This window comes from Poecile atricapillus, chromosome 13 (assembly GCF_030490865.1).
Source record: "Poecile atricapillus isolate bPoeAtr1 chromosome 13, bPoeAtr1.hap1, whole genome shotgun sequence".
Taxonomy (NCBI): Eukaryota; Metazoa; Chordata; class Aves; order Passeriformes; family Paridae; genus Poecile; species Poecile atricapillus.
Genome location: NC_081261.1, coordinates 11,868,176 through 11,884,733, shown reverse-complemented (window position 1 = coordinate 11,884,733; position 16,558 = coordinate 11,868,176). Strand labels below are relative to the sequence as shown.

The following is a 16,558-nucleotide window of genomic DNA, read 5'->3' as shown; positions in this document are numbered from 1 at the left end:
TGTGGTTTTGGGGTTTGTTGGTTTTTTTTTTTTTTCTATGGGTAAATTAAGGTTAGGCTTCTCAGCAAAATAACTGAATCTATAGTTGGGCTTACAGCATATACTTGAAAATTCTAAAGACAGTGATGGCAGATTAAATCTCATCAGATATAGATTTCAATGTGCAAAAGCATATTTCTGGTGGAAATACAAATATTTCTAATGTTTTTCATCCTGGCTGAATTAAAGCTATATTAATATTTTCTTACTTCTTGTTTTCCCTTTTCTCATTTTGATAATCAGTATTAATTTTATGTGAGTCCAAATGAGAATGTCTTATCCAATCTAGCCTACTGTAGTCTGGGTATTTTTCCCACAAGAAAGACAACCTTTTTTAATATATTTTTGTGAAGTAATTTGACATTCTGGAATTAATTATTCAAATGTGTTTGCTGACTTGTAAGCAAGCTTTTAGTTCATGTCAGTTGTTGAAGATCTTTTAAAGGTCATGAGCTTTCTTTTACATATTCAACAGGTGTGTTTTTCATTGTAAATCTTGACATTAAGAAAAAGCCTCACAGTAATGTGTAAATAGGAAGTCTAAATCTTTTCATCTACAGAACCATTCTAAATAAGAAGGGGAAAGTGCATTGGCTTTTAATTTTGTAAGTGGAACAATAGATCTCTCATGGGTATAATAAATTGATTTATCCGTGAAGCTTTTAATAAGATTTAATTAAATTCTCAGCAAAGAGATTGAAATTTTGTTTGAAAGAAAACACTTGGTTTCTAAAATGTTATTTTGTCCCTTGGGCTGTAATTAGGTTGTGTTTAAATGGACTCTTCATATTTTACTTTTCTTCTTTTCTTCACTCTTACTACTGGGTTCTGCCTTGGATGATCCCCTAGTTTAAATAACAGGCTTTAGACCCTCAACTGCAGAAGCCCACGAACAGACTTTATTTTTCATGAAGACCTCATCTTGTAGCTATTAATATCCAATTAACATTTACTTTCTACCATGGCATCACTAAAATCTGACCCTTCATGCATGTATATGAAGCTTAAATCCCAAAGGTACTCTATTAAAGTTCAGAGAACTGCAACCTTCATTATTTCAGCCTTGAAAATTATTTTCTGTAGATAATTTCACCTCTAATTTGCCATCTTACCTTGTTGCTCTGTGCTGCCACTTTTGTCCATTAATGTACAAATTCTTTTGCTAGCTTGTCGAATCCAGTTCTCAGCTGCAGCCTGGATAGAGCAGAGCAGTTTAATATTGACTTCAGCCTCTGTGTCATATCCAAGCCTCAGTTTCTCTCCTTAACTACAAAATTCCCCCACAGATTCTTTTTTCACATTGCCTTACCTTTTCTCAGAAGCATGAGAAACTCTTCAGAAAGCCTGGAAAAGCCTTGCTTATCATCTTCTAGTCCTTTTTTTGCAGTCCATCTCTACCATGGTCCTACAAAACCCAGATTTGGTGGTAAAACAGATAATCCAAAATATTTTCCAAAATATTTTTTGTTCCATATAAGACAATGCTATCCACTAAAATCTGCACAGTTAACAGAGCTTTCTTGTTCCTTTTCTGACATTATTCACTCGCCTAGTTATTTTATTAGTATACTTTTTTTCTTTTTCTACACATTTTAATACTGAAGGGCACTGGGGGCACAGGTGGAAGGACATCTAAATATTTGGACCTCCAATAGTTGTTGCAATAGCTGTGTCAGTGAAACTGACACACAGTGTTGTTGGGCCAACCATGATATAAATTTATGTAACTGTGGGAAAATGAGATAGAAATGGAGTGGATTTTTAAAAAGACTCCTTGATTATTTTCCCCCTTTTTAGTGTGCATGTGTATCTTTAGCATTTTTTAATTGTACCAAGGCTAAAATTATTCCATACTTGCTTGGCAATATATATATATATATTTGGGGCTGGCTAACATATAAAAAAGGAGAACTATTGTTGAGTCTTGTGATCTCCCTGAATACCAGCTCTTTATTTACAACCCGGGTTTGTAAATGTTATAGATGTAAAAAGATTTATAAATGCTTTCAAGGTGTCCTTTTGGTATAATCCCTAGGACAACAGTTTCTTGTCTTGGTCAGGATATTGCATACTCTTGGAATATAAATAGCAAGTAAATAATTGTGCCACTAGAGTATACTTGATAAAACTTCCAATGCCAATCTGAACACCCTCAGACACATCCCAGAGCAGTAATGTTTATTTCCAGTGTGATGAGCTTGAAAATATCTCAGCAAGCCTGGTGCATCAGGAATGAGTTTCTTCCCTGGAATACAACTGGGAGAGTTAGTATGTATAATGTATATATTAGCATAATGTTTTCTATAATATGTTTGTGTGAATGTGTCTATATAGACAGAGGTTTCTGGGCAGTTTTCTTCTAAATAGTAACACTTATCACACCCAAATGTTATTTTTTCTACTGTTTTGTTTGCTGTGGTGGCAATCTGACATTACAACACAAAGGTTTGTTTCTGTACTGAATTGCTAAAATAATCCCTGTTAGAGGAACACTTAGTTAGCACTAGATTGCACTTTGGTGTCAATTTCTTACTGGGAATTACATGTTTCCTCATGAACCATCCTTTTGACTTGAGTCCATTTTCCCCAGGAGGAAATGACAAATCCCCTCAATATATGTGGCAGGAGGGAAGTTTTGGGTAATGACTGATTAGGGTCATATTTACTTTGTGTCATGATATATGGTGAGAAAAGTTGATTCACCTCCCGAAGGCACACTTCTCCAGTTTGTGTGGTTTGCATTATTTAGGTGGGGATATATCAATTCTTAACACCTCCCTTGCTGGATGTAGAAGCCAAACTTGCACAAGTGAGGGATTGGATCATTTGTTCCTCCTTATTAAGTCTGATTCATCAGTACTGCAGGTTTTCTTAGGCACAGGTAACTTGACGGCTGAACTAAATGCACTTGGACTGAGGGTATTAAAGGGCTGGTTTGGGATAAGTTTCATAGTGATGTGTATAAAACCTATATGGGAGCAGGGAAAAATTGAAACCTTAAATGTATAATATTAGTCACTCATTTTAACTGCAAGAAAATAAAAAAAAAGCTCCTAAATTACTGATGACTGGGAAGAAAAATTTAGAAATCAGTCTGGTACCAGTTGAAACATCTTCTCATGTGAAAGGTGACTGGCACTCATTCAGATAGTGGAGACTCTCTAAGTAGATAATGGAAGGCTATTTCTCTTTACAGTACTTCCAATGCAGTGATTTTCAAAAAATTATTATTTTAGAATAAGATAACCTTCATAGAGTTAGTCCTCATTCTTGAAAGTTATGTGTGAGCCATTTGGCTACAAAATGAGATAATGCAGAGGGTAAATAGGATTATAATCACATATTTAGGCATCTAATGAATCCAGCTGGTCAAGCTGTCTAGCTCTCAAAGCATGCTTTTAACAAACTCATCACAGAAAAACTGGAGTTGAGTGCAGCAGTTTTATTGAAAAAGTCCACAGGTGTGTGCAATTCCTTTATTAAAATGTTTTCAAATACATTGGACTAGGAGCAATTGATGATCAAGAGATATTCCTTTTTTATACATTTTTATTTCCAAAACTATACAAACATTGGAAAACTTTCCTTTTCCTCCATTTAAATTAATAATAATTCTGTAGTGATAAGTTATAGGTCTCCCTTTTCAAGCCGCAAGCCCGCTTTTCTGGAGGTGGCATTTTGCATCTTTGACAATTGAAAAAAAAAAAACCCAAAACTGTCAGTCATATTTACATGTGCTTAAGGTTGCATAATTGAGCATCATACAGGTCCTGAAAACCAGTGGTTTTCAAGATTCACCCAGGTGGGTTGAAGTTTTTAAATACATACATAACTTCATACGTGTGATTTAGTAGCCAGGACACACTCTGTTCCCTTCCATTTTCAAGGCTATCTATAAACCCTGTGCTAGCCATGGTAAAGGTTTGTTCTAATAAAGGTACTCACTGAGTGAAAGCAGCACTGACAACAACTATTGCTGATTAAGGACATGAATGGGCAGAGAATTGTGTGTGTGTATATACAATAGAAGGACTAATGTTTCAAAATTAACTTGAAGCTCTTATGTAAAAAAAACTGTCTAGAATAAAAGCTGTTTCCTGTACTAGATTAAAGAATAAAAGACCCCCACAAACACTTGTGTAAGGACAAAAGTGGAGCTCAACATAGGAAAAGAACAATAGAAGCACATGGATTAAATTTGGAAGCTGATCTTGCAATGTATAATTACTGGAGATTGAGTTGAAATATAGCAACATTATCAATGGGAAATGAAGGCTACGACTGCAGAGGACACATATATTACACTTTATGAGCTATTATATTGGCCATACAGATTTGTCTATATGTTATTTAGTTGAATCCTTAAGGCTTCTCTAATATCTTGCATGACAGTGCTGTCTGCTTGGATCTTCCATGCATGAAGGAGAGGGGCAATTTTTCAAGAAAAAAGAAAATTAGGTTTGTCCACATTTCAATTACAATAGCACATCCAGAGACACAAAATAAAAGACAAAACTTTATGGTACCTTTTTTTCATTTATTTTGGCCCCCAAAAGATGCATGCACTAGACTTTACGTACTATAAGGTATTGAAATATTTACAGCATTGTACATGTGCTCTTAAAGGGATGGCAAAGGGAAAGGTCTGTTTTCATTTTGGTGGGAGTAGAAGTTAATTTTCCTAGCTTAATAATACCTATTCAAAGTGAGAGATGACTCTTCCAAAAAGAAAAGCCCACAGAGAATAAAGCTATAGCATAATTATAGCCAATGTTAACAAACTGTACAGCACTTTACCTGGGAATTCTTCTCTCTCTCACTCCTGTTTGGAATCACAGTATCAACTATTATGTTGTTGCTGTGCTCCCCTTGCCCTGTCTGCCCTGCTTCTATCTATTCCAGAAGGTATAGGTGTATATTACCTATTGACATGATTTATTTTTAAATTATTTTGGCATGTGGAATGGACATGTAATTCACAATGACCTGATGGCAATTTTTGGACAAATGATATGACTGATTTTTACGGGATTATGGCACTAAAGAATTCAGACCACTATAAAGCGCATCATAAATACTTCAAGTGGATTTAGGAAACCATCTCTCAAAGAAATTCAGTGAGTAAGGCTCATATCACTGATTTCCTACAGCTTTTAAAGGTACAGATATGATACCCAATACACCAGGTTAAACAAGCAGAAGGCAGTTGGGAAGAAGATGCGGGCATAGGAGTCCATTTTGGCAATGCGGATGTGTATTCTGCCGTGCCTCCACGCTCCCGTCCGACAATCCTCAAAGCAGCAAAAAAAACTGGCACAGTCCTTGCCATCAAGACACTCATACCCATATTCTTCATCCCTTTCTTGGAGGTGAGTAGCATTGTTCATTTGAATAGTAGCTGATCGGGGGCGGATGTCAATTGTAGGTGCCTAAGGTGGAGTAGCAAAAAAAGAAAGAGATGGTAGAGGGAGAAACTTTGTTATTATCACCAGACCAGCTGGGGGATGAGGGTCAGCATGTGCATGATGGCTCTGCAGGGGTTACATGGGAAATTGCTAAGCTGTTCTAATGGCAATATTCCCTTGAACTTATTAAAATCAGTTGCATCATACCCTTTAGAGGAAAGCAACACAAATCAATCTAAAATTAACAGCTATGGGCAATTAGCTTCAAAGCTAAACTGAATAAACACGAGAGGTTAAATGAAACATCCAGGAATGTAATTGATAGTGTTTTGAATTTTTGTTTTATAGTTTATGTAGCTGCTTGATATTTCTGTATTGCATATGAAAGGAACTAAATCAATTGGAAATGCAGGATTTTAAAAGGGGCAGTTCATGTTGAGAAAAAAGGAAATATGTATACACAGGGAAAAGGAAAAAACTGGGTCTTTTGAATAAGATTATGAGAATCTCTATAAGACTTTCTAATTATTTGAATATATGCAGCTCACCACCTACTAATGTTCACCAACTAGAAGGTTCAACATGTTTCAAATTTTATATAGTAGCTGTACATCTACATACATATATTTAGAATGAATTGAGCAAGTTAAGCTTTTAAAACACATTTGAGCAATGGGTGAACACTAGGATGATAGGCATTGAAATTTCATGATGATAGTTATTAGGGAAACATAACAATTCCATTCCATAAGTATGTAAATAATGTTATTTATTTCATGTGGTTTCTTCACCCCCCTACCCCCCCACTTTTTTTTTTTTTTTTAATTTAATAAAATCTCTGCATTTCTGAATGGAGATAAGGTTTTGATGTGGAACACAGCTAGACACATTTGCTAATTTTCTAAATGTGTTGATCCAGTGACAACATTAAATATCTATATGCATCTTAAACCCTTTCAAAACTCTGACTATTTTTTTGCATAACAAACAGCATTTGAGTAATTGATGGTGACATTGAGTCTTTTTCAGGTCAACATCAGAACAGATTTGGTTTTACAATTAGGAGCGAAATCACAAAGGTTGAAAATCCAGGGTCAGAGCTGAGTTCTAAAAGGGTGTATTGCAGGCTTTTAGGATAGCTGCTGCTATTGGATCCCATGGCAAATTGAGAGAGAGGAGCAGAAATGTTATAGCATTAAACTCTCTTAATTAATGAGATCCAATAATGTTGGTCACTCTTGAACTTGGGTAAGTTCAGAACCAGAGTGCGTTGGTACTTGGGCTGCTGAATCAACTTTACAAATTGTTTAGAAATTTGTAACCATTCTACTTAATTAGGAAGTAGCTTGAGTAGTTGTCTCGTTAATTAAAACACCAAACAAAACACCACTCTCATCTAAGCTCTAATAGTTAAATTCAGCAGTCGCATGCAGTGAATTTCCATTCCAAAAAACATTATACCTTGAAGGAAAACATCCGAAGAAGCTTTCATTTTGTAGACAGAAAAGAGAATCAGAGGGTTTTGTTTTAAATTAAAGAAAGGAAAGAAAGAGACAGAAATAATGTAAATTAAAAATATGTTTCTAAAACACGGTAAGTCAAAAAGAACTAAATTTATAGAAAGATTGGGATTACAGCAATTGAAACAAGTACATAAAATCCCCCACATTTTCAACTTGTCATTTTTCTTGTTTACATCCGGGCCAAAGACATAAGATATCAAATTCCTGTTAGATTTTCATATCCTGAGGGGATTCTGGTCTTTTATGCTGAACTGTTTTGAAAGAGACCATTCACATTTTATAGAATCACTTTTTTAGAAAGAAGGCTTTTACCTGCAGACTGTGCCCTGAATACTGTACTTTTAAGGTTAATCATAGACCTTATGATTAGGATACAGGCAAACATTTATAGTTCTGTTTCCTTCCAGATGCTCACAGATAAGCAATGTAAAGAACAAGTTATTTGTCCTTATATGGACACCTTAAAGTGAAACAAGTAAATGTGAGGTGCATTTCATTTTAAACCTTTATCTCACTGCATAAGACACACATACACACTTTTATTTCCACCTAAAACAGGACAAATCACTTTATCATTTTACTTGTTTTTTTACAGTCTACCTCTCAGCAGCTTTTAAGCTTGAAATGATAGAATAGTATGTAGTGAAAGGTTCCTTAATTGCTACTTTTTCTATAGCTATTTTTGTGATGTATTTTAAAACTAGAAGATAATATCTTCAAAAGTCCTTGAATAATTTAGGAGAGCAGATTCAAATTCCTTTATTCTGTGTTAGATGCCTGAAATGCAGCTGAAAATACTCTTTATTAATATAAAACATTTTTCATTCAGATTTTTCACTTTTTTATTTTTTGGTTGGTTGGTTGAAGGGTTTTTTCGTGTGGTTGGTTTGTTTGTTTGTTGGGTTTTTTGTTTTATGGGGGTGTTTTGGATTTTGGGGTTTTTGGGGTTTTTTTGGTAAGTGATTAGGCTAAATGTTCTAGAGATTCTAGATAACGCATTTGTCAGCTCGGTTGCCAAAGGCAAGGAGAAATCTGTCCTGGACAAAATAGGCATAAAATTCTTTCCCTGTCTGGGAAAAAGCCAAAATCACTACTGAGGGTATTTCCAGGATTTTTTTATTGTTACTATTAGATACATTATTTTCACTATTGGGTAGCATGTATCCATAAATATCATTATAAACTACTGCAAAATCACATTTTAAGGCAAAGTAGGTAAATAAGGTAAGAAATATAAGAAAAATAATTTAAGGGAACAAATAGAAAGGAAACAGATGCTTAAGGGGAAGTTGGAAAAAGCACACACCAAAGTTTGAATATAAAAGTTTAACTATAGTCCTGATAAGCAAGATAGTCATGTCAATAATGTGGACACAAGTTAATGGCATAGAATTTGCTAATATTAAGACAGAAAAACTGAGATCTTTTCTATAAAGAGATCTGTATACAGCATAAATAATGGATTTGGTAGTTGTGGTACGCAGAACACTTTGGTTAAAAAGATCTTTATCCTAATAAATTGGTTCCTCTGGCATCCAGAAAATTGTAATATAATATATGAGCTTTTGATTCTCAAAGTGAATGTTTGCAGTCCTATTTTTATAAAGGACAGGTATATATGTAATAGAAAAGTATGAAAAAAGGTGCAGTTCTAAAGAGGGATTTAAATGCTCTCTCAGAAAACCTAATTAAATTTTAGGCCTTGCTGGTAGAAAGATACATACTGGGTTTTTCTTCTTTTTGTCTTTATCCTTGCTTGGCTTTCTGTTGCTGACAAAGTAATGCAAAGTTCCATATTCCACCAGTGCAGAGAACACAAAAATAAAGCAGACTGACACAAAGAGATCCATTGCTGTCACATAGGAGACCTTGGGAAGAGATTTACGAGCAATTGTACTCAGGGTGGTCATTGTCAGGACAGTTGTAATTCCTAGTAGATAGATAGAAAAAAAAACAGAAATAATATCACTTCAAGTAGCAAACTGATTTTGTTAGTTATCTCTCTGTGGTTTTGAAGAGTGCCTGGAGTTCAAACATACAGCAAAGATATTCAGTAGCACATTCTAGCAAGTGAAATGCCAATTCAGTGGGAGCTTTGGGGACTAACAGGGTATGCAACATCTCTGCATTATCACTGCCAGTGCTGCTCTGGTTAGATGAATTCTAAGAAATTTAATTTAAGGTTTTGGAGTTTACTTCTGGGAAGTCTTTATTTTTCTTGAAATTTAAGTTTAGGGTTTATGTGTTCAAATGCTTAAAGAGAGCAAGAGAAAGACCTACAAAAGTACTGTGACATGCCTCACCATCCCTTCCATTTGAGAACATTATTGCATGTACTGTGATGTGAAAAATGCTAAAAATGCATCAGAACATTTAAAATCTACCACATTTTATATGGCAACTTTCACACTGTTGCTTTTACTTTCTTTGTGGTGCAAATAGACTAATTCTCAACAGAGGGACAAGTCTGGTTTTTGAATCTAGGTAGAATTCAAAATAACAGCTTTGTAACCTTTATTAATTTTGTACCTCTTTAAAACAGATACTATAACCTCTTTTTAAAGAGGATGGGAAAAAAACCCACAATAAAATGCTTAAAGCTTTCTCTTCTGGAAGCCACTGGTTCTCTGTTTTGTTCTTTCTAGGGAATGAAGATTGTGTCCCCTATTTTACACTCCAGTGCTCTGTGCTGTGATTCTGTGAAAAAATGAAAGTGCAGAAGGAAAAACTGAAATAATTCTCACTTGTGCGGATTTAATGTAGAAGTAGAAAATGTGTTAAAGTTTCTCTAGCTAAATGTTTCTGCTTTGTTATTTCTTACTGTTACAGCTGCTTTGCACAAGCAAGATTAATTTGGTCTCAGTTTATTTGTGGAGCAGCTGCTAAATGTGTAGAATTTCTAATTCTGATTAATTGCATGCCACATTTTCACATATAAGGTTTTGGATACCACCAAATTCAGCTGATTTTTTTGCCTGAGGTCTACATTTGACTGTTGTTCTCTAAAGTGGTCATGGTGGTACATTCTCCCCTTGTTACCACTTGGACACACAGCCAGAAAGGTGGATTTCCTCTTGGTAATTATTTAATTTGTGGTGCTAGTCGCCATGATATGGAAGAAGAACAAGTGAAACTAATGCATCCTGCCTCTAATCCAGCTGTGTGTCCCTGCCCCCTTGATGTTTATAAAAAGTACTGCTGTAATCAGAAAGAATGTGAAAGCTTTTATTGTTGACAATCTACAACAGTCAGAATCTGACATCTTGAAACGGAAGAGATGCAAATATAGCCAGTCTGTGTCATGCCTTGGAAATGACTGCATTCCTCTAAATGAGGAGAGTTCATGTGAAGTTGTCTGCTCTTATATTTACAGACTGATGATCTGCAGAGATGTCAATTAAACATCATAATGCTTGAAGGAAACGGGAAAGATAAACTCACCCAGTGATGTTCTGGCTGGAACTGCATCTTTATTAATCCAGAAAGAGACCCAGGACAAGACAACAATAAGTGTGCAGGGAATGTAGGTCTGAATAGTGAAATAACCCATTCTCCTGCTCAGGTTAAAGAAGACAGACATGACTACATAGTCTCCTGTAAAACAAAAGCAGGACAAGATAGAATAATACATTAGAGAACAAACATAAAATTTGCATGTAAGAGCTAGGTGTTTCCTATTCCATGTCTGCAGGGTGTGTGAATAAATATTAAACTGATTCACCAGATATACAGATGACAAATACACACATACATCTTCTCCTACACAGCTGAAGCTCAAGAACCATGGATCTTCCAAACAAGGAAGAATTAAGAGTTGTGCATATTCACTCAGGTAACTTTGCTGTATGATTTCAAGGGTAAACTGCCTTGCATGGCATGACTTCTACCCAAGCCATTCCTCATAACCAGACCTGCCTGCTATGATCCAGGATATGGTGTGGGTCCAGCCTCCCTCTATTCTCTGTGTGTCCATTAGAGTGCTCCCAGCTCCACTCACAAGTGTTGCATGCTTTCAGATGTACTTCCTAAATTTTTCATGTCCTTAACTATTCTTCAGGGCTATGCTGTGTCAATAATTAAGTTTTTTATTTCCCTGCAGATCTTCTGCTGTATTTTCTCCTCTAAAATGATTTGAACCAGCATTTTCTAAGTGACCCCAAAAGCTGGGCTTGAAGTTACTCAGATGTACATCACACCTCATTCTTATTCATTCTTATTTGTGACTGCCTTTTCAGGTTCTTTTCCCCTCTCAAATGATTAAGTAAATTCCATCTGGTTCAAGGACACAACAAAGCTTCAGTTTTTGATATGGTTTGTTTTCTGGTGACTTGTTTTTTGTTTTTTGGGGATTTTTTATTGGTTGATTGGTAGTTTTTGTGGGTTTTTTGTTTCTTTTGTTGTGTTGTGGTTGTTGGTTTTAGTTGTGGGGTTTTTTTTCTAAACTAAAAAAACCCCTTGTTCTTATCTTCACTTCAGATTTCAGCACTCCTGGGAAAAATCTTGATTGCAAAGGGGCTACAGAACCCCAGGCTACAAAGACTTCACTGCAATTCAGTGAAATGCAGCCCAGAGAAGTCTCTAATGGAAACAGAATATGATTTGCAAATACAGAGTAAGGTAGTTTTCCAGTATTATCAAAGAGCCTCTGTGGCTAATGCAAGTTCTGCTTAGATCAGTACCTTTAGTTAACATTGAGTTCCCTCTTTTCTGCCATAATTAAAATTAAAATTTTCCCCAGAATAATCCTTTTGAACCTGACCACAGAAGAAACTTCAGAGATACTTTTCAACTGGTGCTTCTTTGTTATTTTTTTAATTTGAATGTCCATATTCCTGGGATTAACTGGATTTAATTTAATTATTTTATGTTATAATTAAACCAAAAACATAAACCCCCAGATTTTATATTTGCAGTTTATAAGGTGATACCTCTGAATATGAGCAAACAATTGTAATAAGTACAATCTGATTATTTCCTTCACAGATAACTATTCATTAACATGCATATGTGCATGTCCTTCATATACCAAAAAAGTCCAACCAATCTACCAAAAAAAACACCACTCATCAGTGGCACTGCAAAGCTAAAGTAATAAAATTAAAGTATGACTCATTCTTCATCTCTCTGGATCATGTATTAACTTCCCAAAAAGTGATTATTTTTAAATTTTTGGAATTACGCTTTTATCCATTCACTTTCATATATGCTATTAATAGCATTGATATTTTATTTTTTTTTTCTGCTATGATATGGCAGAGATCACTTTAAGCAGTAGTTGTATTACTTCCATGCAAACATGTTTAAAGAGGAGTTTGTGCCCAGTGTTATATAAATTTAAAGGGACAAAGAATTTCCAGAAGTAAAAGATTAAATATAACCCCAAATACAGATGAGAACATAAAAAGGCACAAAAGGCCCAGAACTGAAGTTTAAAAATTAGATGTTTTTTTGCTGTTCTTGTTTCTTTCTACTGAAGTCCCAACTGCTATGGGCTCTTTTGGAGGAGGTAAGTGAAGTACCAGATCCCAGGTAATTACTTTCTCCTTACTTTTTGTCCTATACTTGTGCAGGTTTTTTGCCCAACTGGTTGGCAGCAGTAGCCCTCCTGCCTTGTGTTCAAAGGAACAGAAAATACACAATACACAAGCCAGAACTTTCCTACAGGTATTAGAGTTAAATCCAAAACCCAGCAGCTGTGCTGAGCAGGAAAAGAGCTGAACAGGAATGACTTAGAGCAAGGCATGGTGCGAGCCATCCCTCACACACTGTCCTTGTTCCACAGCTGTGTGTGCAAACCCAGCCCAAGGGTGCTGTGGATAACATGTGAATGTACATCTGTGTGTGCACAGAGAGAGCATCCTCACTCCTTCCATTTTATAGACCATTTCTAAATACTCCTTTTATTTGTTTGGTTTTTGGTGTCAGTGGGAGAATGGGTTGGAAGAGAACAGAGATAGTGCTGCAGGCAATCCTGCCCCTGGTAAGTGGCAGCTGAGTGAGACAGGAGAACAGCACTGAAGGTTCACATCACGGAATGCTGATTGCCCAGTCAGAAAAGAGTAAAAGGGCACACAGATGTTATTGTGTGTGAGAGATGGTGTAAAAGGCTGTACTGGGGAATAATAAAGTGCTGATGCTTGAAGCCATGCTTGGTGTCAGCTGTGTGTCCTCTGTCAGGTGTCCATGGGGACTTGTCTGGATTTTTCCCTTGACCCAAGGAATGTTTTTTAAACAGTAAACTGTTACAGTAATATTTTTACAATATTTAATGCATTATTTTAATTTTTTGTTGCTGTTCATAATGTCATCCATAAGACCTTTTAAAACATAAACCAACTTGTAAAGGCCTTAGTTCAGTCACTGGCAGTGAAACAGAACTTTGAATTCTCTGTCATCTTGAAGATGCACTTCAGAGGGAAATTCATTCCCATAGAGCATTAGCAGTGTCCACAGGACATTTGCTACACAAACTGGAGACACTCTGGGTGCAAGTGTTTCATATCTAATCAAACAAAATTCCCTCTTTTTTTTTTTTTTTTGTTGTTGTTTTATTCCTTTCCCTTCTACTTTTTTTTTTTTTAATTCATGACTTCATAAGCAATTCTATTTAGAAGAATATCTCTCTGCTAACAGGTTCCAAAAGTTAAAAAGTGATAGAATTGTTGTAAGATTTTTTAACCCTCACAAATATCGTACCACATTCCTTTATGCAAAGACTTTCTTCTCTAAATGAGACTTGCATAAAAAATTCCAAACTACTCCAGAATTATATTTGTAGAGAACTCTATCAGTTTTTGATACTTTAAAGTCCACAGCATTTTTCTGGCAGACCTTTTTTCTTATGCATTGTAGAATTGGAAATCTTTTACTGAAAGCTCAAGGAAACATGAGACCATATATATTTTATGAGTTTTAAGGTTTCTACTAATGGAGAAGTTAAATCAGAGGAAGTGTCAACTATAACCTGCCAGGTAATGTAGAATTGACCAAGATAAAGAGTCATTCAAGGACACATAAATTCTTTTAAATTCCATTTTACTTTGTAATCTGAAAGCCTACTGATGCTGCAGACACTGTTGTGTTATGGAATGTTTCAGATCCTTACAAAAGAAAGGAATAATGCTAATATTTTACCTTGCTTTCTTGGGGTTTTGGGAAGTGGAATGTACAGATGACTTTTTTTTCAAGGTAAAAGCAATAAAAAAAATGGAATTTAGGAACTGCCAAGACAAAGCAAGTCCATAATTCTGTAATTTAATTAATATCTCTTCTAGCCTTGAAGTAATATGTTGTGGTTTTGTCTGGGACAGGGTGCATTTTCTTCTGAGCAGCTGGCACAGAGCTCTGTTTGCATTTAGCATGAGGATGATGTTGATGCCACACTAATGTTTGTTGTTGCTAAGCTGTCCTTACCCCAAGTTAAAGAATTTTCTGTCTCATGTTTTGCAGGAGAATAGTTGCAGAAAAATCTGGGAGGGCGCACAGGCAGGACACCTGACCCAAACTGGCCAAGGGGATGTTCTGCAGCCAAGGTTGTCTTGCCCAGTGCATAAATTGAGGGAGTGAGCTCGAGCTGCCACTCACTGCTCAGGACAGGCTGGGCATATCAGTCTTTGGTTGTGACCAACTGCACTGTGCATCACCTGCTTCTCTTGGCTTCTGTCACTTTCTTCCCATATTGTTACAGCAATAATTAGTGTTATTTGCATATTTCTAATAATAGTAGTATTTTGTTTTAATTAATAAGTGTTCCTATCTCAGCCCATGAGGTTTATCTTTTCTTTCTGATTCTCCTCCACACTGGGGAGGGGTGGTGGGTGGGGAGTGAGTGAAAAGCCACATGTACCCAATTGCCAGCCAGGGAAAACTGGGAAAAAAAATAATGAGATAAGAAAAACAGGACTAAGTTGTGGGCTGCTCCAGAGAAAAATCTTGCTGGGATTGCCAAGTTTACTTAAGTGATGTTGGAATGATATAACAGCAGGTCTTCTGAGATTTTGAGAAACAAAAGTATTTGGAACATACAAAATAATGCAAGACCTAAGATGTGAAGTTTAGGATTCAGTCTCAGTTGTCACAACACATACATATCCAAAATGTCAAATGCATTAAGTCCCCCGTGGAACACGGACTTGACAGTACTTTGCTTTAATCACACCTTTCATGATGGAATCTTTCCCCAGCCCCATTTATTATACATATTTGGTTTATTTTCTGACTCTATTAATGCACTTCTCAGCTCTATGGCTGAGACCAGCTTAAATACTCTGCTATTTTCAGATTATCTCTGTGCCTCAGGTGATTTTTCACTCCTGGTGTGATGCCTGCATGAAGCTGTCAAACTAAGACATTCGTTTAGTAAAAAATGGCCAGACTTGATCCTCAGCACAATGTCATTTATTAGTCCTCACTTGGCAAATTGATAATCTTTTCATTATTACTTCATCCTCTTTCCCTGAGCTCTGGCTCTTGTTTGTCCAACATTGTCTGCTGAAGCAAGAAAGCTCCTCAGACTGCCAGATTGCTCTTTGGAGCAATAATACACTTTCAGATTTTTCTGGAAATGAATGATAGTGCAACCTGGCAGTATCTTTGTGAGACAACATACTTAAGTACTCAACATTTGGCATCCTAATGAGAAGATTTTGGGTTACTTATCCTTTCACCACAGACCTTAATTCCTACTGTCCATTCTGAGGTATACAGAATATATCTTTTACACGTGTCCAGAAAACAACACCTTGATAATTTTCAATTTTTTAACAAATAGAAAACTTCCATGGAAAAAATAATCTTATTACACTGAGGAGCACAGTAACTGATCCTTCATACATTTAGGCCCTTCCTCTCTTTCTTTGAATATACACATTTCCCCTGTTCCTCTGTAGGAATCTGTATTTGTATCTTCATCTAGACAGACATAGTCTTCATCTGAAGATACAATAGCAAGTTAACCTGTTTCTTCAATGACATATAATTAAACCAGGATGCAATCCCTCAGGAAAATGGTATCCAGGTCCTCATGTATAAATGCTCATATCATATTTTCTACTAAGTGCATATTCCTCCTAATTATGTTTGGAAGATCAAGAGAAAGATCAAGAGTTGTAGAGCAGTGTTCTGACTTGAGACACAGCATCTTTGTGCTTCAACACTGAATGGGAAGTTGAATATTTTTCTTGGGGCACACAGAGGAAGTGCATGGACCTTGAGTCATTTCCAGAGTAGGAGATAATTTGAAAATTAGACTCATGCATCAGTTTTCAGTGCTTGTGAAAACTAGTAAACCCTGGCAAGCACAGTCCTGTTCCATCCCAATTCACACAGGCTCATAGCAGTCTGTATGAACTTTGGAAATTGTCATCTTCCTCCTAACCTACACTTGTGTGACACAGTGATTTGAATACCAGGATTTGGGCCCTGTTAGATGGCAGGGAAGTGAATTCCCGATTTGAGGAGCCATCTGTGCCTGTGTGCTGGCCTGGGTCCCAAGGGTTCAATAGAAGGAATTAGTCGTGGCAGGAAGCATAGCCAGGGGGAATGTACACTGCACTTAAGTGATTGAATCAGCACAGTGGGTGTGATCCTTCA

At 36.2% G+C, this 16,558-nt stretch overlaps 1 protein-coding gene across 5 annotated transcripts in view; it reads right to left on the bottom strand.

The window, feature by feature from the left end:
- Positions 1-3,466: 3,466 nt before the first annotated feature.
- GABRG2 (gamma-aminobutyric acid type A receptor subunit gamma2) overlaps positions 3,467-16,558 on the bottom strand; it is a 65,723-nt gene continuing 52,631 nt past the window's right edge. The window contains exons 7-10 of one of the 5 annotated variants that reach the window (XM_058848568.1): positions 10,409-10,561; positions 8,692-8,897; positions 6,906-6,929; positions 3,467-5,468 (exon numbers count right to left, since the gene is read on the bottom strand). In XM_058848568.1, coding sequence (XP_058704551.1) covers positions 5,193-5,468; positions 6,906-6,929; positions 8,692-8,897; positions 10,409-10,561 — 659 coding nt within the window. In that variant the 3' untranslated portion in view covers positions 3,467-5,192. Of the gene's footprint in view, positions 5,469-6,905; positions 6,930-8,673; positions 8,898-10,408; positions 10,562-16,558 lie in introns of all 5 variants that reach the window. The other 4 variants (XM_058848569.1, XM_058848570.1, XM_058848571.1 and 1 more) reach the window with 4 other exon arrangements.